Below are 11,163 nucleotides of genomic sequence, written 5' to 3' on the forward strand. Positions count from 1 at the left end.
TTTTTTTTTTTTTTTTTAACCTAGGTCAGGTCGTGATTTATAAACATCAGGGTTGGGGGAGCTCACGGTTCCAGGCTTCATCCCCAGCAGTCAGGAGCAGTGGATTTCAGAATGTAACTCCCCAAGTGGAGAGAGCACAGGCCTATGGCATAGTCCAGCTGTGTGCTGTCATTGCTGGGTATCGCCCTGAGCTCAAGTTTCTTTGTAGCCCTGGAACAGAGCTGGGGGAACTAGGCTGGGGGCAGGGGAGGGTTGCAAACCCACAGCAGAAATGCATGTGCCAGACACAGAGAGGAGGAAGGGATTGAACCAACCTTTCATTTTCTCAGAGCAGCTTCTCTTCCACCCACCCTGCTGTGTCAGTGGTGAGTGTTTCTGCCTTGTGGTTTATTTATTTTGGTGCTAAGGATGGAACTCAGGACATAGCATCTATGAGGCAAATGCTCCACCACTCAACCATGCCTGTGCCCCTGCTTTGCTAATGCTGACCCATCTCACAGTAGGCAGGAGGTGCTCTTTACAGCCCCATTTTACAGAGTGGACAAGGAATGCGAGTTGCCGAGGTCTCAAAGGAGGTAGTGGCAGAATGGGGCTATGAAGTATAAGGGGCCTTGGTGAGCTAGAACAAGCCCTTCCTTCAATGAGCAGCTGCTCAAGCTCGGCCCAGCCTTGCTAGAATTTTCAGCTTTTTAAAGAGAAACAGGAAATCTATAGTTGTATGCAAAATTACATCATAAAAAGCTGACTGTGGGCTGGGAAAGTAGCTCAGTGGTAGAGAGCTTGCCTAAGCAAGTTCGAGGCCCTAGACTCCTCAGCAGGGGAAGATTGACCACTTTATTCATTGACTAAAGGTGCTCAAGTATTTTGCTACCAGGGTCTCATGTATCTCAGGCTGGCCTCAAACTCACTGCGTAGCAGAAGACGACCTCAAACTTCTGATTCTCTTGCCTGTATCTCCCAAGTGCTAGGGTCACCCATGTGACACCACACCTGGTTTATGTGATAGTGGGGATTAATTTATGGCCACACACGTGCTGAGAGAACACTAGCCTCGGGACCACATCCAGCATCCAAACATTTTAACGTTGATATTGGGAATACTGTGTGGCTAAACAGAATGGTGAATTTAGATCAGGGTTTGATGGTGCTCTTCTAGAATCCACACTCAGGAGGCAAGAGGATTGTAAGTTTGAACTCAGTCTGGGCTATAGGGCAAGAAGAGCCTTCCAGCAAGTGGGTGAAGGTGGTTGCCACCAAGCCTGAGCTTGGTTTTTGGAACCTGCATATAAGGAGAGAAATGATTTTGTCCTCCGACCGCCCGCCACACACAAACCATGACACACACATATACATCTACCTACACAATAAACAAAAATAATCCAAACATCCCAAGACCCAAATGCCCAGTTTTTCCTAATGACATGAAGAAGGAGGAAAGGAGGGGCGGTTGGAGGGAAAGACCAGCTAATGACAACTACCTCCATTTAAGAAGCATCCGAATGCACGTGCCGAATGCCAGACTCTATGCTGGTGCCAAATGATCAGATCCGAGTGGACGTTAGCCTTGCCTGGGGAGGAGCATACATTCCCATCTGTTCTGGGCTTTGAGGTGAGAGTGAAGAGCTGAGAGGCTGGGATGCCACTTCTGTGCTTGCTCCCTGCATCTTGCCTCTGGACTTCTCTACTCCTCAACTTTAAGGAGCAGTGCTTGAAGCAGAGCGATGCTTAGGTCCCGCTGTGGTCACGTCAGGCAGGGCGTTGCTGTACCTAAGTCACAGGCCACAGGCCTCATCTTAAAGATCCTTGGCAGAGTCACGGAGCTTGGGTTTGACAGTCCGGGGTGGCCACGTCTATTTACACTGGCCTGTCATTCCAGGAGCAGCCACTAGGGGGACAAGGTTGCCCGTGTCGTATGACACTGGACAGAAACCCGGAGGAAAACAGAGCTAGTAGCCAGCCAAGCACCCACTTTGTCCCTTTTGACCTGCCCAGATCCTCAGTGTCCTTCCCCAGTGTAGGTGTTGGAACCTACAGGAGCCTCATGCCCCTGGATAGAGTCGCAGAGAATGGGTCTCAGGTGCCCCAGGCTCCTCCGTTTCCCCTCCCCCATCACAGAACCTCACCACCTCATCGAATTGACTGATTCATTCCTGGTGGCTTCTGCAGCGGCTTCCACGGCTGCACCTTGAACTTGCATTAAGTTTTAATTAAAGCCGTTACACCAGCCTTGCCCTTGGCTAAATGCAGCTGTGGGCACAGGGCACATAGATATTTAATACTCTGCCTCTCCCTGCTGATGGCACAGGGTGCCCAAGGGTGTACCCGAGCCGTGCCCTGCACACAGCGATCTGCGAGCTTGCTTAAGTGTGCCCACAAGCCCCGAGCGGGAGGCTGCGCAATAACTATTCATTGCCCTGGGTTAAGTGTGCCCAGGGGCACCTGTAAACTCAATGCAGTGATTAGCGATTGCTCCCAGGGAAGACTTCCCGAGGTCCTGCTGAATGTCTGCCGGCCCTAAATATAGTCTGCTCGTGGCCACTTAAAGGACATGGTGGGTTTGGACTGTGCGCTTGATCCCACCTCCTTTTGTTTCTTTACACAAAATTGTTCCCTTCTTGGAAAAGCCCAGCCCTCAGGGCTGCCCTGTTGCAGTAGCACGCGGAGTGGGGGAGGGGGAGGGGGGTAGAGACAGGAGGGAGGCTTTGGTGGCTGACCTGGGAACTGTGAAATCCCTTTACCATCTTGCCAAACCTCAGATGTCCTCCCCATTCCTTCCTCTCCGCTCCCAGAGTGAAGTCAGTACCCCCAAGGTGAGGAAATTACGAGCTCCTTGCGGGCTAGTGCTGAGTCCGTGGGCGATGATGGGGCGGGAGTCTCTGAGGCCCGGGGCAGCACAGCGAAGGCACTGACAAGGCTGAGAGTGAGAGGAATGGGGAGACATCCCCAACCCCATCCACCTGTCTCCAGGCCTGGAAGAACGGATTCTGTACATGTGGTGGAAAGGGGTATAGCCTTAGGTGGGAGAGTCGTGTCGGCTCATTAGTCTTTTTGGACTCAGTGTCCTTAACTTTTATAGGTGGAGGGGAGGGGAGGGAGTCGCTCTCTGTTAGCCTTGGTTCTGTCCCGTGTCTCAATATCGCTACCCATGCTTGCAGCAAAGGGAGTGGGAGTGGGGCGAGGCAGTAGATGGGGGAAGAGGAGAGCTGCGAGATGCTCAGTGGTTAAAGGCACTCCCACCCAAGCCACACTGTGGAAACGGCTGACTCCCCTAAGTGGTCCGTGGACCCCTGCACAGGCACACTGTGGCAGGTGTGTGCCCCCCTCCACACTGACATAATAAATACATAAATAATGTAGTAAAGGAAATGTAGACCGGAGGACAGCTGGGCTCAGGCAGGTCCCTTGGCCACACCTCCAGGCTCAGGTGCAGGGAGAGACCAGCTGTCCAGGGTTGCCTGAGACCATCCTTATTTTAGCACCGAAAGTTCTTCACTGGGGAAAACAACCAAGATGATTGGGCATTCGAAGCATGGTGCCAAGGATGAGCACACTCTTGTATCTTTGCTTATTGCAGTCTGCAGGGAATGAGGAAGAACTGGGGGCTTTGGGGTCAGATGAGGCAGGAGGACCTGGAAGAGGCCTGGGACTCATTCAATGTCTTGAAACAGCAGGGCCATGAAGCACACACGCATCCCCTCCATCTTGCCAGCTGTGCTCTGTGCTCCAGCTGCCCTGACGGCCTGGCTGAGGTGACATTTCCCTGGGTCTGTTGACACTTGAGTCCCAGAACATAAATGATTTTCTTGTCTTAATGAGCAAACAGTTGGGGCAGCCCGGCTCTCTCTCTGGACTCCTGCTGAGGCAATTGCCCAGGCAAAGGCTCACCCACCTTTGCCCATAGCGCACAGATGTTCCTTCCTCTCTGTTCTGCAGGTCTCTAGGCCCTGGCCTCCAAGGACTGATGGTGGACAGGTAGGTGCAGTAAGGGCATTGTTCTGCCAGGCTCTGAGGCAGGAGGTTGCCACTTCCATGGCCCTTTTGTGGAGATCGTCTGTGGACAGTAGTGACCTTCGTGGGTCTGGGTCTTGACAGAACTGGCACCCCCACTTCCACCCCACCCCACCCCCACCCTCCATGCAGAAGTCTGAAGCTGACTCTCCAGTGGTGAAACCTGGTGGGATTCTGCTGGGGTAGGATTCTCTGGGTCCTGCTGTGCTAAGATTCTCTCTGAAAGGTCCCCAGTGGCAGGAGCTGGCTCCTTTGCAAGGACACCCGTTCCTGTGGAACACAGCTGTCTATTTCCCTCTCTCTGAATTCCCTCATCTCGCTACCCTCGCTTTTGTTTTGAGACAGAATTTTCACTAGGTAGCCCTGACTGGTCTGAATTTTCTATGTAGACCAGGCTGGCCTTGGTCTTACAGAGACTGACTTGCCTCTGCTTCCTGAATACTGGCTTCAAAGGTGTGTGCTACAACGCTCAGACCTCTCTCTCTCTCTCTCTCTCTCTCTCTCTCTCTCTGTCTGTCTGTCTCTCTCTCTGTCTCTCTCTGTCTCTCTTTCTGTCTCTGTCTCTGTGGCCTTGAATTCACTAAGTAGCTGAGGATGACCTTGAACTTTTGGTCTTCCTGTCTCTATCTGCTAAGTAAGAGGGAATTGAGTCTCTCTTTCTGCATATGTCTAGGTGGCTGAGCTCAAGTCATTAGGCTGACAGCAAGTGCTTACCCGCTGAAGCATCTTGGGGTCCCTCACCCACTGAGTGGGTGTGTACCATCATGAATGGTTTTTTGGTCTATTTTTTTAACAGCTCAAGGGAATCAAACCGAGGGTGTGCTAGACAACCATTCTATCTACCATCTGAGCTATGCCCCACCCCAGCCTCTCAGTTTTTGTTATTTAGAGACAAGTTTTTACTATGTAGCCCAAACTGTTACTTAGCTCATGGAGAGACGTTGCCCTCACACCCCCAAGCGTTAAGAATGCAGGCACAATTCACTGTGGCACCAGGTACGGGTTTTCCCTCCCAGTCTTAGGTTCCCACAGCCACCTGGGATGAGCCAGTCCCTCTTTCCCTCTAACCCCTTGCAGGCCCTGCATGCCATTCGTTCAGAAGTCTTCCTGGACTGCCCTGAACTGCAGCGTGGTTCCTCTTTCCACCTCTTTCATTACCAGACATCCATCTTTATTCAAAACACTAATTGCCAGTGTCCCACTGCAGGGTGGCAATGAGAGCCCAGGACAACAGGGTGCCTGCCATGCTGGTCTGGACAGTACATAGCCTGAGAGGCTGGCCCTGCTCTCAGGAGCACACTCTAAGTATCCCTATAAGAGGTCTGCTGCCCTGAAATTGAGGGTATCAGAGTCTCTATGTAGCTGCCATCCTACCTGTTGGCCTACTGATCTCTCCATGACCCCATTATCCTCTTGAGTATCCTCCAAGTACCCACGCTCCTTGGCCCTGAGTGACCATGTCTCCCTGGTCAACTGGATTGCAACTTTGTCTTATTTCTTCAGACACCGTGGCTGCTGTCCCTTCGAGGGGAGTTGGTGGCTTCTCTGGAGGATGCCAGCTTGATGGGATTAGAGGTGGATATTGGTGCCACCATGGTCACCATCCAGAGCCCAAGACGAGAACTTCTTCAGAGGCAGGAGGTCAGTGGTGGATGGCAGGCCATGCTAGGCTTGAGGGAGGGCTCTGTAGCCTGGCACCTCAAGGAACACTTTGTCACCCCGAAGTGCCAATTCACGTGTCCACCTGTGAGACTGGACAGATTTAGGCAGGCGGCTTAGAAAATTGGGCCCCATTAGCGTAAAGTGCACCGCTCGGCAGATGAGGGGCTCCGGCAATCATGTATTCAGCGAGTCCTGATCATGGTGGCAGGAGCATAATTACCATCTCTTTAAATAGCCCAAAGTTGCCGTGTAAGAGAAGACGGCTCACATGACATTTGCTCCGAGCTTGCTTCCTGCTAAAAATATCCTGGCTAAATAATATTTCCTGGTTGCACTGGAGCAACAGGCCCTGGCCTGGAGTCTGACTCTTGGGGCTTTGTTCAGAGATGAGGTGGGGTGGGTAGGAGGGTCACTTATGGAGGGAATGTGCCTCTGTAAGGAACAGTGGCCACAGAGGATCTTCCTGGTCCCCCAGGTGTGGAATACCTCCCTGGAACTTCTGCCATTGTGGCTGGTGAGCGGTTCCTATGCCTACTCCTTCGAGGCTGCGTGCCCACTGGGTAAGACCTATGGGTGCCCCTAATGCCCACCTCTCTGACTTAAGCACAGTCTGTCCCTTTGGTTTCTCCCCTCTGCTAACCACCTTGTCCCCTACCCCAGTCTTATCCCCAGCCTCAGGGTGCTGACTGGCATGGGGACTGCGACTGTGGACGGGTCTATCTACCGAGGGCTGCCGACCTGGGATCTGGGAATGTCTCTGGCTCCAGGCAGGCTCTAGGGATGCTGAGGACAAAGATGTGAAAGGATCTGTGGTCTTATCCTGCAAGGCTTAGTTAGCTATCCTCTCTTCTGTACTGCCACGAGGCCAGTGGACTCTGGAAGTACTCTGCTGGCCTCTAGGGGACTTAAATTCTAAAGATCTCACTACGCAAAGTTAGATGGACCCAGGGTGTTGTCCTGTGTGGGTAGATGAGAGATGAGAAACCCTGCAGGTTTGATTAGAATTTTATCATGAAATAAGTTTCAGAATGAGAACTCTGCGGAGTTTGGGGGCCTTGGGGGAATGTTCTTGCCAAGTCCCTATACATCTCCTGCCCTGTTGGTATTATTTGAAATATCTTTATTTGTAGACGAATGCTTTCATTTAGCAACTGCAGAGCTGGCTCAGAATGTCCCCGTGAGAGGGCTGACACAACAAAATTCTCGCTAAAGTGTAAACAACTGATGAGCTGTGTTTCCTAACAGCGGCTTGTAGGGGAAGGAGCGCCAGGCAGGCTCATGGACCACAGTCTTTGAGAGAAAGGCCATCCTGCTCCTGGAACCTGCTTTCCCACCGACCTTCTCAAATGACAGCATCCTCTGGGATCCAGGCAGGGTGACCTTTTTCTCCCTTCTCTTTTTTGTCCATGCAAGCATGGTCTTGGGACCAAGTCCCAGTGTCAGAGTCAGTTGAATAATGTGTGGGGCTGGTCATGGCCGTGCTAAGGCCCTTTGTGTCTGTAACTCGTTTTCTGGGTCGCGTGTCCTTCCAGGGTCTTCCCAGCCAGGATCGGAGATCTCAGTTCACATCCCCAAGCAGAGACTGGGTCTGGTCAAAAGAGGATCCCCCATTGAAGAGTCACTGAGTCCCAGGTTCCTTCAGGTGCAGCAGTCTGACACCTTCACGGTGGCTGAGGACAGTGACTTTGTGGTTGTCAGCATACCAGCCAGGAGGCTGCTTCAGGACCAGGTCAGTGTCCTGAGGGCACCTCCATGCCTTCCCTCTGAGGCCTCCTGCTTAGGCTAGGAGTTAAAGCCAGAAGTGAGAAATGCAGAGATCAGGTCTTTGGGGGATGGCTGAGAGGTGGCCTCTCTGTTCAGATCCTGGAGGTTCAGTGTGGTTTTGGAGGTGGCCCCAAAAGGGACAGTCATAGGACATGGGTACATCTTGTCACATATAACCAATGTCTTGCTGCCTTACAGCCATGCCAAGAGGCCAGAGACTCCTCAGGGACACAAGCTTTCTACAGGGTGGACCTGAGCCTGGACTTTGCAGAGATGGACTCCCCTGTGCACTGGACAGTAGAGAACTTTTTCCAGTGTGTGGGTAAGTACGGAATTCTAAAAGCATGCTTGCTGGTGCCACACAAGGTCGAGTTTCCTGCCCTGGGTTCATTCTCCTATGACAGATTTTTATTTTATCTCTTGGGATGGGAGAGCTGCCACATCCAGGCAGCTTAGTGATTCTGTCAGGCATGCTGCTGGAGCTGGCTGAGATAAAGAGAGAGGCCTGGGTCCTGAATGGGGGCAAGGTGCCTGGCTGTGCATGGAAGGCAGAGGTGGGAGCGTAGCAACTGTCCCGCTCAGCCTCAGGTTAGAGTGAGCGTGTGCATGTGCACTGACATGGACGGCAAAGGTGAATGTCCAAGGTCTACCTTGCTCATTCAACTCTTTTTTTTTTTTTTAAAGATTTATTTATTATTATTAGTATAAATGAGTACACTATAGCTGTTTTCAGATATACCAGAAGAGGGCATCAGATTTCATTATGGGTGGTTGTGAGCCACCATGTGGTTGCTGGGATTTGAACTCACGAACTTTGGAAGAGCAGTCAGTGCTCTTACCCGCTGAGCCATCTCACCAGCCCTCAACTCTTTTTTAAAAAGATTTATTTATTTTATTTATATGAGTACACTGTCACTCTCTTCAGACATACCAGAAGAGGGCATCAGATCCCATTACAGATGGTTGTGAGCCACCATGTGGCTGTCGGGAATTGAACTCAGGACCTCTGGAAGAGCAGTTGGTGCTCTTAACCGCTGAGCCATCTCTCCAGCCCCCAACTTGTTTTTTTGAGACAAAGTCTCTCACTGAACCCAGAGCTTACCCTATTCAGCACGTCTGATCAGTTAGTCAACTCTAAGGATCCTTCTGCTTCTGCTTCCCGAATGCTGGGATTACGGGAACATGCGGAAGCATGGGGCTTTTAAAAATAGTTATTTGTGTGGGGTTTTGCTTGTTTGTTTGTTTTGTTTTGAGACAGGGTTTCTCTGTATAACCCTGGCCATCCTGGAACTCATTCTGTAGACTAGGCTGGCTTGGAAACTCAGAGATTTTCCTGCCTCTGCCTCCAGAGTGATGGGATAAAAGGCATGTGCCACCACTGCCCAGCTTTTGTTTGTTTGTTTTTTAATTTATCTGTGCAGGTGTTTTGCTTGCATATATGTCTATATATCATATGTGTACCTGGTGCGCATGAAGACCAGAAGAGGATTTCTGATCCCCTGGAGCTGGAGTACAGACAGTTGTGAGCTACTGTGTGGGTGCTAAAGTCACCTCTTCACTCCACAGCTTTTTCTTTCCAAAAAGGGATCTGGAGATCTGAACTCATGTCCTTGTAGTCTGTGTGGCAACCACTTTGCCAACTGGCCTATCTTCTAGTTCTTTACTTTTATTCTGAGACAGGGTCTTTTTTTTTTTCTTTTCTTCTTCTTTTTTTTCAAGACAGGGTTTCTCTGTGTTGCCCTGGCTGTCCTGGAACTCACTCTGTAGACCAGGCTGGCCTCGAACTCAGAAATCCACCTGTCTCTGCCTCCCAAGTGCTGGGATTAAAGGCATGTGCCACCACCGCCCGTCTGAGACAGGGTCTTAATGTATGGCTTTGGCTGGGTCTTAAGCTCCCTCTGCCACCTTGGTCCTGAGTTGGCAGGCATGTGCCTGCCACTTCTCTGAATGGTACCAGAGGTTTTGATTTTGTTTGTTTTGTTTTGTGAGATAGTCAGAGACTCACTTGGTCCAGGCTGACCTTGAACTTACCACATAGTCAAAGGTCACATTGAATTTCTGGTCCTTCTGCCTCTAGCCCACAAGTGCTGGGGTTACGGGCATATGCCATCACCTCCAGTTTATAAAGTACTGGGGATCCAACCGGGGGCTTCATGTATGTTAGGCAACCGCTCTCCCCACTGAGCTACCCTACCTAGTCCCTACCTCAGTTACTTTTCCCCTAACCTGGAACATAAGAGTCCCAGAGTCTGTCACAAATGCTGCTCTAGAAAGTGGTGGCTCAGGTGAAGGCCTGGGACAGGACGCACCATTTCCATTTTGGTGTGTCTTGCCATCTCTGTGTGGGCTCCAGTTCCTCAGGTCAGTCAGTGCCTTAGACTCCTTAGCAGAGAGCCCAAGGCTTTGCTTTGCATCCTTCGTCCACAGGGATGCCAGGTAAACACCGTGTGTGCGTGTGAACTCCACACAGGACACTGTGCCCCGGTCCTGAAGTGGGGGTTTTGGTGAAAGCTGGGCTACCAGAAAACCTGGTATTCACACGTGCAAAACCACCAGGAGCAAAACCCATTCAAATCCAGCACGAGGAAATACACATAATTCACAAATGATGTCAATCACTTTCATCTCAGACTTCCTAACTGTCCTCAATAGAAGACAGACGGAAAGGAGATTGAACTCAGATGTTAATAGTGCAAGAGTGCCCTGTTACCAGGATATGATGTCTCGGTGCTGCATAAAAATGTAATTATATTCAGAACTATATTTAAAGATTAAAAGGGGGACTGCCTACCACATCTAGCCCCAAACTCGGAATTAGAAACAAAGACAAAGCCAGGATGAGTTTTTTTTGGGGGGGGGCAAGGAAGGGGCGTTAGGACGGGTCACGTTCTAACCCGTCTGCTAAAAATGGAAATATTTCTCAAAAGTTTTTACATGTTTCGGCTGCTTTTGTTTTAACAGATTCCTGAGGCACTGATATTGATTTTGAAAGGGAGGGTTGGAGCTCTACAGGGCCAGTATGCAGTAAGCGCTCAGAGGCCACCAGATGGGGGTCTCTCCAGCAGCCTGTGAGGGGAGATAAGAGACTTCTAGGGACTCTCTGGGAGGGCAGGTGGGCTCAGTGGGAGGCGCCAAGCTGGAGATGGGCTTTGTCCTGGCCTCTGAAGGGTAGGTAGGTTCTTCACAGGGAGATAATGAATAAAATACCAAAATAGCAACAGCAATAAAAACATTTTAGGAAGATTTTTTTTTTCCCTCCCTGGGAAGATTTACACGGGGAAAGAATGTTCCCTTTCTGGTTTTATTAATTTCATATCAGCAGCCAGAATGAATCTCTCTCCCCCCTGGTCCCCAGTGCACCTCCTCTGAACCTCCCCTGCAGTTTCTAGGGCTTTCTGTTCTTTTTATAGTCTGAGAGCTGAGTTCCTGACTTTCCCTGCAGTCTGGAAGCCGGGACAGCAGGAGCTGCTGTGTCTCCTGGAGTTTTTCTTCCCCATCTAGTCTTTAGTCACCACTTAGTGAGCGCTTGTTAAACCCAATCTTCAGGAATTTTCACATTGAATGCTTTTCTCTTGTCAATATGTGACTTGTGAGTTAGAATGTGAATGAATTGTCCAAGTACCTGCAATTATGGATCTTTCCATTTAGATTTCTTCTTCTCCTCCTCTTCCTCCTCCTCCTCCTCCTTCTCTTCTTCCTCCTCCTCCTCCTCCTCCTCCTCTTCCTCCT

The 11,163-nt window shown here is 50.6% G+C and overlaps 1 protein-coding gene across 2 annotated transcripts in view; it reads left to right on the forward strand.

The window, feature by feature from the left end:
- The window catches only part of CUNH1orf127 (chromosome unknown C1orf127 homolog), a 26,437-nt gene extending 16,034 nt beyond the window's left edge, over nucleotides 1-10,403 (forward strand). The window contains exons 6-11 of one of the 2 annotated variants that reach the window (XM_031379471.1): nucleotides 3,934-3,972; nucleotides 5,512-5,649; nucleotides 6,146-6,230; nucleotides 7,203-7,399; nucleotides 7,633-7,756; nucleotides 10,396-10,403. In XM_031379471.1, coding sequence (XP_031235331.1) covers nucleotides 3,934-3,972; nucleotides 5,512-5,649; nucleotides 6,146-6,230; nucleotides 7,203-7,399; nucleotides 7,633-7,756; nucleotides 10,396-10,403 — 591 coding nt within the window. Of the gene's footprint in view, nucleotides 1-3,933; nucleotides 3,973-5,511; nucleotides 5,650-6,030; nucleotides 6,231-6,915; nucleotides 7,027-7,202; nucleotides 7,400-7,632; nucleotides 7,757-10,395 lie in introns of those variants that run through there. The other variant, XR_004121187.1, reaches the window with a different exon arrangement.
- The last annotated feature ends 760 nt before the right edge of the window (nucleotides 10,404-11,163 follow it).

This window comes from Mastomys coucha, unplaced genomic scaffold (genome assembly GCF_008632895.1).
Source record: "Mastomys coucha isolate ucsf_1 unplaced genomic scaffold, UCSF_Mcou_1 pScaffold18, whole genome shotgun sequence".
NCBI lineage: Eukaryota > Metazoa > Chordata > Mammalia > Rodentia > Muridae > Mastomys > Mastomys coucha.